Source organism: Aegilops tauschii, chromosome 3 (assembly GCF_002575655.3).
Source record: "Aegilops tauschii subsp. strangulata cultivar AL8/78 chromosome 3, Aet v6.0, whole genome shotgun sequence".
Taxonomy (NCBI): domain Eukaryota; kingdom Viridiplantae; phylum Streptophyta; class Magnoliopsida; order Poales; family Poaceae; genus Aegilops; species Aegilops tauschii.
Window position 1 is genome coordinate 45,614,388 of NC_053037.3, and position 19,045 is coordinate 45,633,432.

At 47.3% G+C, this 19,045-nt stretch overlaps 1 protein-coding gene and 1 pseudogene across 1 annotated transcript; both read left to right on the forward strand.

Annotated features, from left to right (window-relative positions):
- The first annotated feature begins 3,216 nt into the window (after nt 1–3,216).
- On the forward strand, nt 3,217–14,788 carry LOC123497540 (uncharacterized; annotated as a pseudogene).
- A 415-nt stretch (nt 14,789–15,203) lies between these two features.
- LOC109776121 (9-beta-pimara-7,15-diene oxidase-like) lies at nt 15,204–17,194 on the forward strand. Its single transcript, XM_020334794.2, has 2 exons — nt 15,204–16,091; nt 16,490–17,194. Exons 1-2 carry the CDS (start codon nt 15,204–15,206, stop codon nt 17,138–17,140), a joined length of 1,539 nt encoding a protein of 512 aa, XP_020190383.1. The 3' UTR covers nt 17,141–17,194.
- The last annotated feature ends 1,851 nt before the right edge of the window (nt 17,195–19,045 follow it).

The window sequence follows — 19,045 nt, forward strand, 5'->3', positions numbered from 1 at the left end:
GCTGCCGATGGAGAGAAGCGTAGATCTGAAAATTTTCATTGTGGTCAATTTGATGTCATATCAGGTGAAACCACTGCTCAAGTTAGGTGCGTATAACAATGATGATTAGTTGGCTAAAATCAGGAGACACTGAGCTCAGAAAATGGGAAACTGAAAATCTTTGCACATTGTTCTAGCTGACAATAAGCATAATGTGCAGCAACAAGAATACAAACAAAATTAATGTACAACTAGAGGTAGCATGTATATATTATATGCACAGACAAGAAGAATACAAATAGGGATTTTACTGGTTAATTGGTTGATCATTGGGGAAAATGTACTAGTAGTGTATATGTTTGCTCTCAATTGTCTTTTCCTGGCTGAATCTCTGGTTATTCCACTCCTCAGCACAAGAAGGAAGACGTAAGTTATTACGTATGGTGAATCTGAGAGAGGGACATCGACGATGGGTATGGGCACGGCAGTGGACACTGGATGCTGAACATGAGGTACATCCATCCTGACGGCGACACGGCACGGCAGAAGCAAAGCACTTCCCAACCTTGCCGATCCGAAATTCATTACATGGAGATGGTGGTAATTTTTTCTCGCACCTAGTTGTTGGCTGTGAAATGAGTAGGTAGGTTTTAAGGGACTGACGGATGTAGAGCTGCATTAGGCACCCGCGATTCTTCCTCGTGCGTCATGCTGCCGAAATTTCTAATGAAAGTTCCCACGACTTGTCAAAATATTGGCCTTTTTTGTAAGAAAATAAAAACTTTAGGGTCTTGGATGCAAATGGTAAGGTCTTGGTGTGACATGAAACTGGCCTGGCATATACACCAATTATACTGAACGAAATTTGCAGCAGTTGCAAAATTCAGACATCAATTACACATGAGCTATTGGCGCCTTGCTGATGCGACAAATATATTTTGCATGGTTGAGGTGTAACCTTTTCTAGATGGAGCACACATAACGGTTCTTTTATAGGAAAATAGCAGTCATCTTGGTAGTAGTTCAAGCACGGATTTGTGATCTTCTTGGTCGGATCGTGTGCCTGTTATCATTAATGAAAGAAACATTATTAGGAGGGAACATCCAAGAGATTGAAAACATAGAAAGGGATCTAGTGGCATACATCAGATCCAATGCGTTTAGATGAAACAAATACCTTGCATTAATTGATCAATTGTGATGATAATGCACACTAACTACTGGAAAAACATGCAGTGAATACTACTATGCTTTTCTCAGCTAAGTAAGAATACTGCCGCAGTTTGCAGGCTCTTCCTTTGCTTTTCTCAGCAAGGCTGCACTGCATGTCCATGGAATTGCATCACTTGAGCAACAAGACTCTTCTTCTGCTGAGCTGATTCGATCACTTGAGGGAATTGCATCACTTTTCAGTCCAATTTCAAACACATTACAACTTCCTATCCTCCCCTCTAAATTCACGAGACCAAGTTGGCAGCGAGCCCTTGGGCACCTTGCACAGTGTTGGTGCGTACCAAGTAGGCCACGTACTTGCCTTACGGAGACGTGAGGAACAACACGGGTGGACCAGCAGTGTCTTGTACATGATTCTGCGGCCAGGCGGCATGGATAGACCGACGAACGCTGAGACCACCGCGTGTGCACATTTAGGAAGAGTATTTCTATCTATTATGACACGTGCAGTCTTCGGTTTGCTGAGAGGAACATCATATTTCATTATGGAGATTTGCAAACAGCCTTTAGGATGGATCATCCCTAGGTCCCTGCTGAAAAGCATTCGACAAGGCTGCTAGTGAACTGCTCGCTGATGTGACATATCCTTCAGGAATTTGTGTTGGGCTGGGGGGGGGGGGGGGGGGGGGGGGGGGGGGGGGGATGGCAAAAAAAAATTTAGAAAAGGAGGAGGACCCCTGGCCTCTGCATCTGAATGATGCATGCAGCCACTTTATTAATTGTGCACACAAGACCGTTGCTGGGGGGGGGGGGGGGGGGGGGGGGAATAGCCCCCTCTGCTTCACATTGTTCTGTCCATAAGTAAAACTCAGTTTTGCCTAGCCCTTGCCTCAGTCAACTCCGCCCTCGTTAACCACGTGCGGCTGTCGTCCTTGCCTACTGTGGCCCGCCTTAGTCCCCCCCCCCCCCCTTCTTCACGATGCCATTCGACCTGCTGCTCCTTCTCTGCAGCACTACATCTCCACCACGATGGATGTAGGAGCTGCTCCTCGTTTTGTGCAGCCACAACTGCTGCACCATGGATCCATGGCCATAGCTTAGATCTTCTTGTCAAATCCCTCCATAATCCCTCTGTTTTGCATTGTTTCTATTTTTTTCAGTTTTGTCTATTGCGCAGATCAGGGAAGTTTTGTCGATCTGCTGTCCGATTGAAGGTACATGTCCAAAATCCCCTCAAATTTGTATGCGGTGTCTTGTTGCAATGTTTTACATCTAGATAATTGAATTGTACAGCCCAACGTCAGATCAATCGGAGTTGGTTGGTTGAGTGGATAAATGAAGAAAATAAAAGACGAAAGAGGAAAAGAGTTGCTTTGACTAATTGTTTGTTGAAACATGTGCTCTTGCATTAGCATTTGTTACTACCCAAAGGGGTAGGGGACCAAGGGACCTAAGAAGTTTTGATGATTATGAAGACAAGCATAGTCATAGGAAATATTTGCTTAAAAGCTGTATGATGGAGCTGAAGTAACGTTGCTATGATCAATTGCGTCTCACACTGTACGAAATTTCATGACCTTTGCACCATGTTACGGGAGAGATGTGGCCTCCGTGATAGTGTATATGTGACCGTGAAAGAGAAAGTTGCAACGTTCTTGCTTGTAGTTGGTCATAGTATTAATATGAGGATGTTGCGTGGCACCTACAAGCGTTATTTATGGACCACTAGCACACACTTCTCTGCTGTTCTAACAGCCCTACTCTCTCTACATGGGAAGTTCATTAAGCTACCTTCCTCTACCGCTCAAGCTCCTGATGATTACAAATGAAAGTGGTCTGGTGATGTACTTGAAGCACTGGATGGTTGTCATACTGACATGCTTGTTGATGTGGCTGACCAAGGAAGGTATAGGAACCGAAAGCAAGCGATTAGCACTAACATGCTAGGTGTCGTTGATTGGAACAGGCGAATTTGTATTCGTGTCATTTCAGTCTCCTCACTGATTTGGAATTCCAAATCAATTCAAATGGAGCTCTCCAATGGAGACATCCAAACAAAGCGTAATGGCAAAATCTCCCCGGATGTTTGTCTGCCTCATGTGCTTTGTGCTTCTATGCACCAGCCTTCGAGTCCACGGTATGTTTGTCATATTCATATCTATTTTACCATTCCATATAGATCTTTGAATTGGGTCTTGTTGTACCCATCCATCCATCGGTTTAGGAGTTTTAGTCTGTACTATCAAGTTTGACTTCACCTGTTATACATGAGCCTTGGCTCAATGGTTGGGCATGCAGTTGTGCAGCCTAACGACTCGAGTTCAATTCCTAGAATTGACAGGTGATGCACAGGGGTTTTCCCCCATTTATTGAGGATCAAGTTTGGTGTGTGGTGGAACCACTCGTCAAAAAATATCTTGATACTCATTTAAAAAAATTCTGAGGACCATGTTTATCTTGGTACTCATACTAAAATGGCCATATGCATCCCTAGTTGGTGCAGAGGCCGGGAAGTGAAATTCTCCCCCAAAAGGACTCCTCCCAGACCCGAGCTCTCCTCCCGTGTTGCCCCTGCGCGGCGACCGGGGGGAACCCTAGCGCCGCCGCGTCCTCGTCCCTCCCCCGACCTCTCCTCCTCGCCGCCGGGCAAAGCCCGGTCGGCGTCGGCGGCGGCGGGATCTCTTCTCCCACGGCTCGCTGGATCTGGCGCGGGCGGATCGCGGCGGTGGTTGGCGGCGCGCTGGAGGCGTGGCGTGCCGGCGCGGGCTTGGGGGCGTCGGCAGGGCTCACGCTCGCGGTTTTCCCTGGTGTGCGTGGGAGTCCGCTCAGGGCGCGTGGCGGCGGCCCTCGGCAAGCGGTGGCGGGCGCTGGGCTCTCGACGGCGCTCCGGCGTGTGCAGGCGGCGGTGGTCCCTGTGCGCGGTCAGCGGCTCCGTCTCTGACCCGGACGGCGCGGGGGATGGCGGCGGCCCGGCGTGGTCGGCGATCTGGATGCGGTGGTGCCGGCGGCTCGCTGATCTGCCGGTGCTCCAAGGTTCTGCCTGGTGGTGCTGGTGGTGACGGTGGCCTGTGCACGAGAGTTGGATCCCTTCGAACTGATCTGGGTGAAAACTTGCCTTCGGCGTCTGCTAAGGCCGGCGGTGGCGGTGCTATCTGCGTCGTTCCCTTCTTGAAGGCATCGCCGCGGAGAAGTTCAAGGCCACTCTCTGCTACCTCTGGGGGAAACCCTAGATCAGATGATCGAATGACGGCAGCGCTCTGGTGTCGTTCCTCCCTTGGGGGCGTCATTCTTGGAGGTACACACGTGATCGAGGGACCAGAGGACGGATTCTTTGGTGGGGCGGTGCTTCATCCTACACACTGATGGCGACGGATCTTGACGGCGTGGCGCAGTGCAGATTCGGAGTTCGCTGTGGGAGGATGGACTCGCGCAGGAGGACGACGCTGTCGGGCGTCGTGGTGGCGTCGATGGCAGAGAGACCTGGCACGGTACATGCAACAGTACAGCTCTGAAGATGGATTGGTGGCAGGTGGTTGCGGCGACCTCATACCCGGCAGGCGTCCTGGTTGAGGAGTGCGCCGGACTGGTCGGTGCCCCATACCCGGCAGGCGTCCTGGTTGGGACCTCAGGTCTTAGATGTTTAGGTTTGGCTGCGATGTCTGTTTGGTATTAGGCCCAGACTATCTGCGCCCCTTCATCAATTGGATAGGTATAGCGACAGTTGTTGCTTAGACGGTGGCTTTAGTCATGCTGTTGTATGGCTTTGTAAGGTCTGGTGAGAATAATTAATATAGTGGCCGTATGCATCGCCCAAATGCAGAGGCCAGGGGTCATCCTCCTTTTCTAAAAAAAACATGATGAACAGGGGGAGTGGAAGACAACATCAGTACAAGCAGCATCCCAGTACAACCAGCAAGAAGGGTTCTACCAGCAACGTATTTTCCTCAGACAACCGTATCAAGACAGTGCGACCTATGCCACTGCAGCCATGATAAAGAGGAAACTTATTATACAACAATATGCTGCCAGGAGATAACTTGCAATGATCCAGCGGAGCCGAAAGGCACTTGTACACTTCGCAGAGCCTCATGCGGCTGTGATGAGAAAACATGCAAGTAGTATGTGCAAGTGAATGCTTTGTGTGTGTTCTTTTAATGAAAGGAGCATTGGTGCCAAAACGTGGTTGATTCTTCTATGGCCTTGTTCATTGACTCTGCGATCTGAATCTTCTAAGTTGTTTTGGGCGAATTTGGCAAAACTGAAAACGATTGCCAGCATCTGTTTCAGAAATTACAGCAGTGACTTTGGTTGTGATTCCTAGAAAACCATGCGTATCAGCAAAAAAGAAAGAAAGAAAGAAAGAAGGAAAACAAACTGAATTTTTCGCGGATCCCTTTTTCATGGTTGTATTCTTTGTGTCGTTGCTGCTGGTACTTTCAAATATGCGAGAGCAACGATCAAACGAACGCGGCCCGACGGCAGGACGGGAGGAACAGGATGCGCTGGAGGCCGATCAGATCAGGCGGATTTGGAATTGGGGAGACGGGGCGAGCAAGAAAGAAGAGACGCGGGGGAGACGGGGCAGGGGTGGAACTGGCGGCAACCACTATATCTGTCTATGTTTTAAATCCGAGTATAGCTCGAACGCGCTGGGATTGGGATTGGGATTGGGATTTGGACATTTACTGTGATGACGCTATCTATCTTTCCAACTTGTTTCAGCAAGAAAACAAGGACAGCAACACTTTATCCTCCATCCTCTAAAATGCTAGGGATTAAACTTTTCCTCATGTAGCAGATCGACCAAAACTTAATCATCAAAAAATTACAGTATGCCAGTTCATCCAAACTTAACATTGTGTTTTTTTTTACTCGACACTAATGTTTGGAATGTCTATTTTTAAGCTGATATGCAATTTTTCTTTCTGTTAACTGGCACTAATTGTAGTTACACATTTTAAGAGTCCTAGCTCCGTAAACATAAAAATAATTTTTCTTTACAAAATCAAAATTATAGCAATTCCATTTTCCATCATCTAGAACTCAACTTGGAGCAACATAAGAAAGATGTAGGTGAACTATAAGTTCTCACAACGGGTAATTCTTTTTGTAGGCCCAAAGATCACAGATCGTCGATAATGAGATTATGCTGATCTTGTATACAAAGGTATTCTAACCTTATAAAGGTCTCCCGATTGGTGCATTATTGGCCGTTCGACATGTTGGTAGATCACAGATTGTCAGTGCCTGCTTGCATATATAATCACAAAAATTCACATCACAAAATGCAAGACACACGCTACTGCATCTCAGCCATTTCAATTTGAGAAAAGTCCGCTTTTCAGTCCAACTTCAAACACATTACAACTTCCTCCCCTCTTCATTCAGGAGACCAAATCCGTACCCATATGAAATGCCTGCCCGTGCCCGGGACCGACTTCCAGTCCAAATCCAAGCTGACAACGACTGCGGCGAATTTGAACCAGTAGACACATACACACAAAAACTAGTACTGCACATCTTGAATGGAATGATTAATTTCCTCCTGCTCCATGTACTCTACAATTGGGGGCATCCATCGCTTTAACCTAACACACACACACAAAACAAAATCCCAGGAGCCCATCCTCCACCATATTTTAGTTACTCTTACAAACCGCATTGAAAGAGGTCATATTATTCACAAAGACTCAAGTTGGTTAGTTGGTGGCAGTAAAAAAGAACGGGCCTTTCTTCATCGTTTGGACAAATGACATGACCCTGTAGATATATGCATGTGAGTTATTAATTTAGTTTTACCAGATAAATTGAAAAAATTCATTTTCGAGTTTCAGTCAAGAGGGTTGTCAATGATTAAGAATCACCTTATTATTCCCCAATACAAGAAAGATAGAAAACTCAAGTTAGTTAGATTGGCAGTGAAGACTGAGCAAAGTCGTCGATGTTTACCATTGACCTTGCCTAATTTGAAAGACTGCAGTTTAGGAATCACATTGTTTTGCATCTGTGCACAGTTTAGACATTATGTACCTTGGTTCACGTCAACCGAAAACTGGAGACCCTTTTGATGTTGTGCACTTGTTCCATGTTAGCTTTTGAGAATTTGATGGCTTATTTGATGATGTTCTCTTGTTTACGAGGGTGCGGTAGGCGACCGCGCCAAACAGCCGGCGTCCAGGTTTCCATCATGTACGTGAGTAGGATTGGTCTTCCTGTAGGTGGAATGGTGGATGTACAGCATGTGCCTGTTCGTGCCTTCCCGTCAACCACATACTGTATTTCCTACAGTTGCAGTAGTAACCAACTGGAGAATGCAGAGATTTACAGAAATTGGTAATTTGGTTGATTAGTTGGCGCTAGTAAAAAAGGGAATGGGCCTTCCTTCATCGTTTAAACAAATGACTTGCATGTGAATTAGTAATTTAGTTTTACCAAATAAGTTGGACAAACGGGCTGTGTGTGCACGTGTGTGTGTGTGTGTGTGTGGGGGGGGGGGGGGGGGGGGGGGGGGGCATTGGCCCCCTAAGCTAAATAGTCTAGCCTCTGCTAGCATAACAGATAGGCCCACTAACACACGCTACAGTAAACCACCAACTTTAATTTATTATTGTATTTGTGCAAAAGGAGTTGTCTTTTATTATCATTTTGATACAAATTTTTACCACATGGTATCAGAGAATTTGATTTGAGTCATTTAAACATTGTTTAATTGCAGACGGATCTTTGGTGAAGGTTGGGAACTAGGGCAGGGTTGTGAACCAGGGCAGGGGAAAAATGGGCACGCAAATGTATAGAGGTGAGCAAGACCACCCTGTACTTTGTAGTTTAAGTTATCATCGTAGAACGCATGGATGAATAATCACGTAGTTTTGTTGTCGAAAGTTACAGTAGTAAAATTTCTAGAGTTCCACAGTACCATATAAAATAGGAATATGTAATTAGTAAGGAAAATAATCCATTTGATTAAACATAACAAATGGCTGAGATTTTTTTTAGCAAATGATGAATTACTCGGAAAATTACAGGCCTTCTATCTTAAGCATTGCGGATAAACAAAGTTGTGAAATTTGTCTATGTTGTCCCATATTTTTGCAAATTTTGAAACTTTTAGAATTCAAGCTACTGCAGCACCATTTATACGTTCAGAGTAGGTCTTCTAGTCATCCAAGTCCCAGTTGGACACTAGAATTCTGCACTGCCTCTTTAAAATCACAAAGCATCTCATCTATGTATGCATTACTACTAAATAACGCACACGCCCCCCTCAAAAAAAAAAATAACGCACACTCACAGGCATGCCGCGACAACATTTATTCCAGCCCAGCTTTGTTTCTGTTCTGCAGCATCCTCCCTGTTTTTTCATTCACTTTTGCTCTCCCAAACGGATGGTTGCTACTCTGGACAATTTCATGACACAAGTCACATTTTGCATGCAATTTACCATGCAGCCAAAATATATAGTACTTTCTTGCCTTGCTACAGATTAACATTCTTCGGCCAAAACATTCTTCAGCCATTATGCATGCACACAACACAGATGAACTAACACAACCACATTAGTGGCAGTCTTCAAAAGCAGTCCTCAAGTTGAGCAGAGCAAAGCAGATACTGCAGAATACCAGTTTAGTTGTAGATTTTACATTGTAGGAAAACTGAATTAGGGCTCAGTTTGGAACAATATTAAACTATTTATTTATTTTCATTTTTTGCCTCTTAAATAGCCAAGAATATTGTTTCTCGAAGAGTGGAATTACATGTAGTGTGATCATGTTGTTCACTGAACTGAATATTGTGCAAACTGCCAGTTTAACAAGATCATTTAGAATCTATTTGAATAAAACTAAGAAGCAGCATACAGGAATGACTGATAATCTCATTTTTACAAGATTACTAGCTACATTTGTTGAGTTCACGTTTGTTCTTAGGGTGTAGAGTCGTGTAGAAATAATTATGTAAATAAGGATAAATCTTTCAGTTCTTGCTTCTTGAACTATATCACTTTTCATATGTCACTAACTTGGTACTCACCTATCCTTTTCAGGTCACGCCGTCGTGGCTGCACTGGTTCTCCTTAACACCGCCACTGCAGCAAGCCTGATAACTGGCTACTGGGCTTACCGTTGTGACGGTGGGAACTACACTGCGTCCAGTAAGTACCAGCGGAACCTCGAAGAGCTTTTCGCCATGCCGCCTGAGGCAGTCGCCTCCTCCCCCTCTTTGTTCTACACGCAGACAGTTGGTTCTAGCCAGGAGAGAGAGCATATGCTCTCGCAAGATGTCGTGGTGGTGACATAGAGGCCCATGACTACAAGAGATGTCTCACACATCTAAATGAAATATTCACGTATTAAAAATAGTTTAAAAATATTCAGTGATAGAAATATATAATTTGGATCTTTTACTAAATTACAAAGATGTTTATCATGTATTAAAAATATTCATGTATATTTAAAAAATGATTTATCAAGTATTTATGAAATATTCCACCACGTATTAAAAATATCCGTCGTGGTTTTCAGCTAAATGTTTTATCTCGTGTTTAAAAAGGCTGGCATCTATTACTCCCTCCGTTCCAAAATACTTACACGACAAGTATTTTGGAACAGAGGGAGTAGGAAACTATTCGTCTTGTATTGAAAAAGCTCATTATGTATTTAGAACAAATTCACTATATTGTTCAAAAATGTTTCTAATTTGGAACACCTTTCTAAAACATGCAATAATGCCTACGTGGCCAAAACAGACGGGAGTTGGATCCTGATGCTTATCATAAGCGCCCGTGTTGGACATGGCCTGACATCACCAACTAGAGAGTTGACACGTCAACCGATTAGCAATTTAGCACCAATCTAATATCACTAATCTAGGAGATAAAATGACAGTATAGTAGGATTCTCGTTCACCATGATTAAAGAGTCCCTGGATGGGTACAGCAATGCGATAATATTTTCTTTGATCTATTGGATGCCTTCGCCTGAAGTCAAGATTAAACGCCCTGTTGTTAATTCTTCCTTTCTATATATGTAGGTGGCTGCTTCTCTAATTTTAGAGGATTTTCTTCACTTCCTGCCTTGGTATATAAAACTTGAAGGCTTAGCCGCCACCAAATCTTTCCTACCAATGTCGATACCATATTGGGTAGAGATGCCCTTAGCAGCCATTGTCGCTTAGCTCATTAGATTGCATAGCTGACTTCTAAGCTTGTATTTTTATATGATACGTACGGCCGTACAGAGGATTAATCTTTTGAGCTTCTTCAGTGCACTACATGCCAAAACTGGGTATTATTTTGCAAATATGAGCATCAATAGAAATGTGAAGAATCCAAGGTGAACGTCACTTCCATTCCACGTGATTACGTGAAGGACTTACAGTTACATCCTCTACCAAGTTTGATACTCCCTCCGTTTCTAAATATAAGTCTTTGTAGACATTTCAAATGAAATACAGCATATGTATGTATGTAGACATATTTTAGAGTGTACATTAACTTAGTTTGCTCCGTATGTAGTCACTTGTTGGAATTTCTACAAAGGCTTATATTTGAGAACGGAGGGAGTAGTAAAAACATAGGAGGATTATCAATCTTACTAAGCGTGTGAGCTGCTTTGATTGCTTCCCCAGAATTTGGCATCGAGTGTCCGGCATAAAAGTCGTTTAGGGCCTCAGGTTCTTTGATTCAAAGGATTGTAAAAGTAATTTTGGAGGATTCTGGGCCTCGGTAATTTTTCCTACATGAGTTGTTTGAGTCGTAAGATTGCAATCTATATAGGATTTTCATCCTTAGAATTCATTTGTACTTAAATTTGCATTCATTTCGACCTTTTGTGAAGAATCCTATATATCTAAAAAAGTCATTCCCACAAACTTACTTATCTCAAGATGCAAGTTACCCCACCATACAACTATGAATTGGATAATTAAGGCCCACCTATAAATGCAATCATGCATGAGAAAGTACCCACCACCACATTCAACCATGCACTGAAACATGTTTTCCATTCAATTATTCTACTTATATTCAATAAATATTGTTACAACTATACCTAATGAAAAATAATAAGTCATATGTACTCTTAAATTTGGTTCTTATGTTATCAACCCAAATTTTCATCAATCAATTCCCGCAACAACGCGTGGGAGTATCATCTAATTCTATAGTTTTCATGTGCACAACTAAACATCCAGACATACTTTTAGTATTTAAGGCGTCATGACATTCTATTCATATGTTTTCCCTATTCTCGGGGTTTAAAATTCCTGAGAATCAAGAGGCCCCAATAAAAATTTGTATACCATGCTAACATGTAGTGAAGTACAATAAAGCCTCTCCCGATCCTTCTTCTGAGCCATTGTTCTCCAATAGCAGAAGAATTTGTTGTTTCCGGGCTCTGTGCCAAAATGCGTACACAACCTTTAACGGCGTGTCTGACAACTTTTTTGAAGGGGATTCAGATTTAAGAGGAAGGAGCAATGGTAAGATTAGACATGTGACATCTCATTTTAGTCCCCATCATTTGTTTGGCAGCGAAATGATAAGAATGTTTGAGAATTTAAGAGAGATTTTTATTCCATTATTTGGTTAGTGGATAGTCATAAATGATTAAGAAAAAAGTAAGAGATGACAACTTAAGTTACATTCAAGGTTTAAGCTCTTTGAATCATTTCTATCCCTATTTCCACCCCTTCCTTGTTATTAAAATGGTTGGGGTTGTTAGACTCTAAACTCCCACTCCCTTGGACTTTGAGGATATCTTACCACATGTGCCATGTGGTGCTAAACTCCCACTCCCTGTCCCTTTTAGATCCCCAGTCCCTACAACCAAACAGGTGGGTTTGTATCTTATAACCCGAATTCCGATTTCCTTTCTCTAATTAGCTCCAACCAACCAAACAAGATGTAGTTTTAATAAAATAGAGGCACCAAAATGTCAAATACTCCCTCCGTCTCAAAATAAGTGACTCAAGTTAGTACAAACTTGAGTCACTTATTTTGGGACGGAAAGAGTAGAAAGGAAAGCACAAACCTGAAATAGCAAAGCATAAGAAATCAAAACGCGTTAGAGCATCTCTAACCCATCCCCCAATATTCTTTAGCTCCAAAAAAATGTAACTGTTGGTAGTTAGACCCATCTAACTCAGCAGCGGAACCGCTTCTATTCAGGATAGAGATGTAATAAAAGCATACGCTTTGGAAAATCAGGGCGCAAGTTGTCTGGTTTTGAAGTTGAGGGACAAAAGCTGCACTTGTAATTAGTTGAGGGACTAAAATAAACTTTTGTCTATTCATATTATTTTCCATAAACCTGGTTAGATTTTGTAAAAGTTGAGTTTTTTTTTTTTGCAAAAAGATCAGATCTATTATAAAGGTTCGCCAAAAGTAAAATTTAACTTAAAAGTTGGAACAATCTAATAGACACTGTATTTTGATAGCAGAGGAAGCTGAGAGCATCTCCAGCCGCGCCCTCAACAGGCCCTCCCCAGGCGTTTTTGCCGCGCCGGTGCCGAAAAAACGGCCCAATCGCCCCCCAGAAGCCCGTTTTCCGCCGGCTCGGGCCGAAAGTGGTGCCGGCGGACCCAGGCAGAACCCGGCGCCCTGGGGGGCGCCTGGGGCGCCGGCACAAGCGAAAAGGGCGCGTGAGTCCGCCCTGTCGGCAAGTCGAGCGCCTCTTCCCGCCGTTTCTTCCCGCTTTTCCCCACTTCCCTCCCATTTTCTCCTTTCCTCCCGCCAATCTCCCTCCCGCTCGCCTCCCAGCCGGTCGCCATGCCACCGAAGAAGTACGTCGTCCCCCGCGCCGCGGCAACCGCGACCGCCTCCGTCACCCAGCCGAAGCAGAGGAAGCCGAGGGCGCCGCCGTCCAAGCCACCAGGCATGCCAAACGCCGAGTGGAGGGCGGAAGTTCAGCGACGGGAGGCTGTCATCGCCGACCGGCGGAACAGGGCCATCGCCAAGAAGGCCCGTGACAACCTGGCACGCGCGGCTGTGGCTGCCGCTTCGGCGGACCAAGCCGAGGCCGAGGCGACTCGCGCGGGGATGATGAATCCACCCGGCAGCCACGCCCAGTACGCGCCCTGGGGCCAGCAAGGCGTCGGCTCTCCTTCGCCGCAGCCATGGGGATCGCCCTCGCCGGGTTACGCCGACGGGGACGCGCACGGTGGGTTCAACCCAAACGTCACCTTCCCCATGGACACCCGGCCCAGCGCACACCCTCGCCCGCCTTCGCCGGCGTGCAGTACCCTCCATACAACTACTCGCCGCCCGCCTATGCTGCCTCCCCGACGCCCCACTCCGCCATGGCGCGCTGCCCTTCTCGCACCTCGGCGACACCGACGAGACCGAGGCCGACATGGACGACATCATCGCGGCAGGTTCGGCCGCGGCCGCCGCGTTCCCCGGGTTCGTCACCCCGGACGACACGGTGGATCTCAGCGGCAGCATGGACGGCGAGCTCAGCTACGTCTACGGCAAGGAGGAGCAGGAGGAGGAGGAGGAGGAGGAGGAGGACGAGGAGGAGGAGGAGGAGGAGGAGGAGGAGGAGGAGCCGGCGAATGTTCCGGCGAGGAGGCGCAAGAAGAAGAAGCGGGCGGCCAGGTCAGGCTAGCCGCGCATCAAGTGGGCGTCCAAGGAGGAGGAATGCCTCGGCGAAGCATGGAAAGTCGTCTGCCTCGACCCGACCACCGGCACGAACCAAAGCATCGAGACGTACTGGGAGCGCATCAAGGCCGAGTTCGACGAGCGCAAGCTCGTCGACCCCTACTTCAAAGGCGTCTACATGCAGCGCGGGTCAAAGGCGATGGCGAACCATTGGGGGCGTATCCAGGGGGCGTGCAACAAATGGCATGGGGTCGTCGAGGAGGTCGCGGCTCGCCCGGAGAGCGGCGCCAGCGTTGAGGATCAGGTATGCCACGCCGGTCACCCGCCTCTCTTCGCCGTGCCCGCCCGCCAACTGTTTGTTCCTCCGCGCAGTTGCTGCGCATGTTCGCCCTGTATCGGCAGAGCAACAGCGACGCCGAATTCAAGTACCTCCACGTTTACAAGCGCATTGACAAGTGCAAGAAGTGAGCGGAAGTCCGATGCACCCTCGACAAGGCCAAGGAGACCTACAAGCCGGACGCGCCGACTCCGGGCGCATCAGAAGGGCGGCCGGACGGCAACAAAGGTGCCAAGAAGGGGAAACACGCCGACGCGGCCACCGCTCGAGTGCAGGAGTCCATCGAGCACTGCCTCGCTGACGCACAGGCCCGGGCCGTCCTTCGTGAAGAGAAGACCGACGCGTGGTGGTCGGCGTTGATGTCGAGCAGCGCCACCAAGCTCGACCTACTCCGGACCAACGTCACCGCGAAGAAGAGAAACACCGACCTGGCTTTCCTGCTGGGCGGGGCGGACATGCTCCAGAGCAACGATGAGGCGTTCAAGGCGTGGTACTTGGCGGAGCGTGGCCTCATCCTGAACCAGCTTCCCTTGAGGACGCCGCCCACGCCCACGCCCACGCCCACGCCCCCGCCAAGCCCGAGCGATGATGCCGCCGAGACTCCCCGCAGCACAGAAGCCATGTCGACGCCGCCAAGCACAGAGACCCCACCAAGCCCGCGCACGCCGACTTCGCCGACGCCGCAAGCCGACCTCGCCGTCTGATGCGCACGCGCGTCCTTTCTGCTTTTTGTACGCCGAACTTTTCATTCGATCGCCGAACTTGTGGCCGCTTGATCGCCGGATTTGTGGCGTCTATTTTGTGCGCGGGAATGACTACGTTTGAATTTGCCGCAGCTGGGGGGCGGCGCCTGGGGGCGTGGCTGGGAGCTAGGTCGCCCCAGGGGCCAATCTAGCACCGGTTCGCTGCCGCTCTTTTTCGACGCCCTGGGAGGTTGAACGGCTGGAGATGCTCTGACACAGAGCACTCCATAACGGACAAATCAAGCATCAGGAATGGCTAAATTGGATCCTGCCGCCACTGCAGCCTTCGTCACAAGGCTTATAAGATGGGCCCTCGCTCTTCATCCCAAGTAAAACAGGGAGCTTTGTGAAATAAGTAATTCCACAAAAGCTCCTGATGGAGCTAACGGCAGCCGCCCTCCTGTTCCTCTCACTAGTCTCACTAGCGATCCTTTTGTCCTTACTTGGCCGCAAATCCAAAGCAGCAAGGCCTCCTGGTCCATGGAGCCTCCCGTTCATCGGAAGCCTACACCACCTCCTCACGCCACTGCCGCACGTCGCTCTCCGTGACCTGGCCAAGAAGCACGGCCCGGTGATGTACCTCAGGCTGGGCCAGGTGGACGCCGTCGTCATCTCCTCGCCGGCGGCTGCGCAGGAGGTCCTCCGGGACAAGGACATCAACTTCGCGTCTCGCCCGAGCATCCTGGCCTCGCAGATCTGCCTGTACGGGAACCTCGACGTCGCCTTCGCGCCCTACGGCGCGTACTGGCGGACAATGCGCAGGCTCTGCACGACGGAGCTCCTCAGCGCACGCAAGGTCAGGCAGTTCGCGCTGGTCCGGGGCGGCGAGATCCTGCGCCTCGTCGAGACGATCCGCTCCACCGGCCGAGGCGGCGAGCCGGTCAATCTCGGCGGCCTCGTGATGTCGTGCACGAACACTGTCACGGCTAAGGTGGCGTTCGGCGAGGGCTGCACCGGGGAGCTCCAGGCGCAGTTCCTGTCGGCGATCGAGGTGATTCTCAGGAGCAGCGGGGGCCTCTGCGTCGGGGACCTCTTCCCGTCTCTGTCCTTCGTCGACGTCGTCAGTGGGATGAAGCGCCGGCTCTGGCGAGCGCGCCGGCAGCTCGACACGGTCCTTGACAAGATCATTGCAGAGTGCGAGGCGCGGCTAGAGGAGAACAAGACCGGAGACGACGAGGACCTCCTGAGAGTCTTGCTTCGGATCAGGGACGAGGGGCAGCTCGAGGTCCCCATGGGCACCACAAACATCAAGGCAGTCATAGCGGTGAGTGTGGAGTGGTAATAGCTAACTGCTTTCAGATGTGCTAGTATATATGAAACGGGATTTTCATCTTTGTGCATGTCAACTCGGTGACATGGTTTTCACTTCCACTTTCAGAAATATTTGCAACAAAATCACTAAAAATCACTTTTCAGAAATATTTCAGCAAGCACCGAATAAATCCAATCAATACCAGTGACTCAATTTGCATTTCAGCCAAAGGGCTGAATATTCACTTAAAATATTCAACCAGATATTTGAATTTTCATGTAGTTCTGAAATCGCCGAATTATTTTGACCGAAAGGTAAACATTTCTGTGCCAACAAAATTATGGAACTTCAATCAATTTCATAGACATCTCATTGAAAGTGAAAACTCTGCTTTGTGACTGACAAATTAGGATATGTTCGCTGGAGGGACGGAGACAACTGCATCGACCACCGAGTGGGTCATGTCGGAGCTCATAAGGAACCGTGGCGCAATGGCCAAGGCGCAGAAAGAGGTGCGGTGTGCATTCAACCACAAGAACCCAGAAGACCATGAGGCACACATGGAAGAGCTATGCTACACAAAGATGGTAGTCAAGGAGGCCATGAGGCTTCACCCGGTGGTTCCGCTCCTGCTCCCCCGTGTCTGCAGGGAGACCTGCGACGTCCACGGGCACAGGGTCGAGGAGGGCACCCGTGTCTTCGTCAACGCATGGGCGATGGCGAGGAGCCCAGAGTACTGGGAGGACGCAGAGGAGTTCAGGCCTGAGAGGTTCGAGGACAACGCGGCGGACTACAAAGGCACGCAGCTAGAGTACCTGCCATTTGGAAGTGGAAGGAGGATGTGCCCTGGGAACATCTTTGCATTGGCCTTGGTAGAACTCGTCGTGGCACGACTTCTATACTACTTCGACTGGAGCCTCCCTGCCGGAATGCGGCCGGATGAGCTGGACATGGACACCGTTGTAGGCTTGACGGCAAAGAGAAGCAACCATCTGCTCCTGGTGGCGTCACCGTATAATGTGCCGGTCCATAAGGAGATTGATGACTGCAAAGCTCACTGATTTTCGTTAGTAGTATAGAATAAATAAGTTGTAGGCATCCCACACCGGATAGTATCATACTGCATGATATCATTTTAGTTACTATTCCCTCCGTTTCTAAATGTAAATCTTTCTAAAGATTTCAATACAAACTACAAACGGATGTATGTAGACATAATTTAGAGTGTAGATTCACTCATTTTCCTCCGTATGTAGTTATTTATTGAAATCTCTAGAAAGACTTATATTTAGGAACGGAGAAAGTATCATCCCGTTGTATAGTGTATATCATAGTATCATCTTATTTATCCATTTGTAATGTAAAGTTATGTACAAGATCTATTTACCAATTCCTTGTTGGGTGATCTATGATACTGCTATCTTCTCTTTCTTCTTTAATTACAGTGTCATATCATCTACGTGTTAAATTGGCAGTGCATGATATTTGCTAGGGAAACACTTCTTATTTGCAACTGAAATCCGACGGCTACCAAATTGTGCTTCTTATATGAAAAAAAACGGCAGGGAAGTAATCACCCGCAGCCCGTGTGTAACACTCCCCTAATATCTCTCTAAAAAACTCTACTAATCTCTCCTAATTGCAAACGCAGCCGCACCGTCCTGAGCTCCTCCAGCTCGCGCGCACCACGCGGAGCCCGCCTCACCCAGATCTCTTTCTCCTCCCCACCTTGCAAGCAGCTGCCTCCTGCTCTCCTCCCCGTCGAGTAGCACGGCCACCCCACCAGCTAGCTGCGCCCGTGCTTCTCCAAACCACATCGCCTTAGGCCTTGTACAATGGGAGATGTTTAAGGAGGTGCTTAAAAAAATAAACCGGGTTTTTCTGTAGCACTGGTGTCTATTTCTATAGGAGAGATGCTTAGTTAAGCGTCTACCCTGTACAAATAAGCACCGGTGCTTAAGAAAATCCTGATTTATTTCTCTAAGCACCTCTCCTAAGCATCTCCCATTGTACAAGGTTTATCCACTGATGCAACCCCCCGGGCGACAACACTGGTGCGCCATCTTGGCATTAGGGATCGAGCCCCCCATTCTCATCTATGGGTCGTGCTTCGCCAGGTCAAATTAGGTGTGCCATCGGCTGCATCTACCGTCCCCGATTTGGTTATTTCCTTTCTCACTTTTGTAGTGCAAGTTTATTTGTATTTCATCCAACAGCAATACTCGTTGGTTTGTATGTTCAGCGGCTGCATAGTACAGTATTGTTCTGGTTTGTGTTTGTCATTTATCAGCAAACTTTTCGTAGGTCATGCTTTGTATACAATTCGGTAACCCATTGCTATGTAGGCAGACAATCGTGGCTATTCCTTAGTGTCAATATTTAGTGCTTTGAATGATGGTGATAAATGCTAAGAAAAGATTGCTTCAATACTTCATGTATAAAGAGCTTCCAAATATATGCATCCGCAGTTGGCGACAAATTTTTTGGTTTCACTCAAAATTTCATGCTTCCACCCAACACTAATATTGCACCATTTGCATAAATTCCCAGCTTCATACCTCTAGAAAAGTGGAAGCATGACCATACCAAATATATGCATCGAGGGTTGTTTGAGTCCTCTCTCACGTTGACACAATGCTTGTTGATTTCTAACATTTCTCATGTTATGAGTATTGTTTTCATATCTCGCTGTGCATATCCAAGGTTATTCCCTTTTATTGGATCTGATTTGGTTACGTGCTTTGTGTAGTGGATCACCAAATCTTCAATGAATTATATCTATCAATTTGGCATGAACATCACACAAATATGCTTCCTGTTATGACTTATGTTGAGATATCACTCGTTTCTTCGTACTAATGGACCTTCCAAAAATAATACTACATATGCTTCTTCGGCCTACAAAGCTTGCTTCATTCAACCAGTTTTCACGTGAATTTTGTATGTAGGTGTGACACAAACATGCA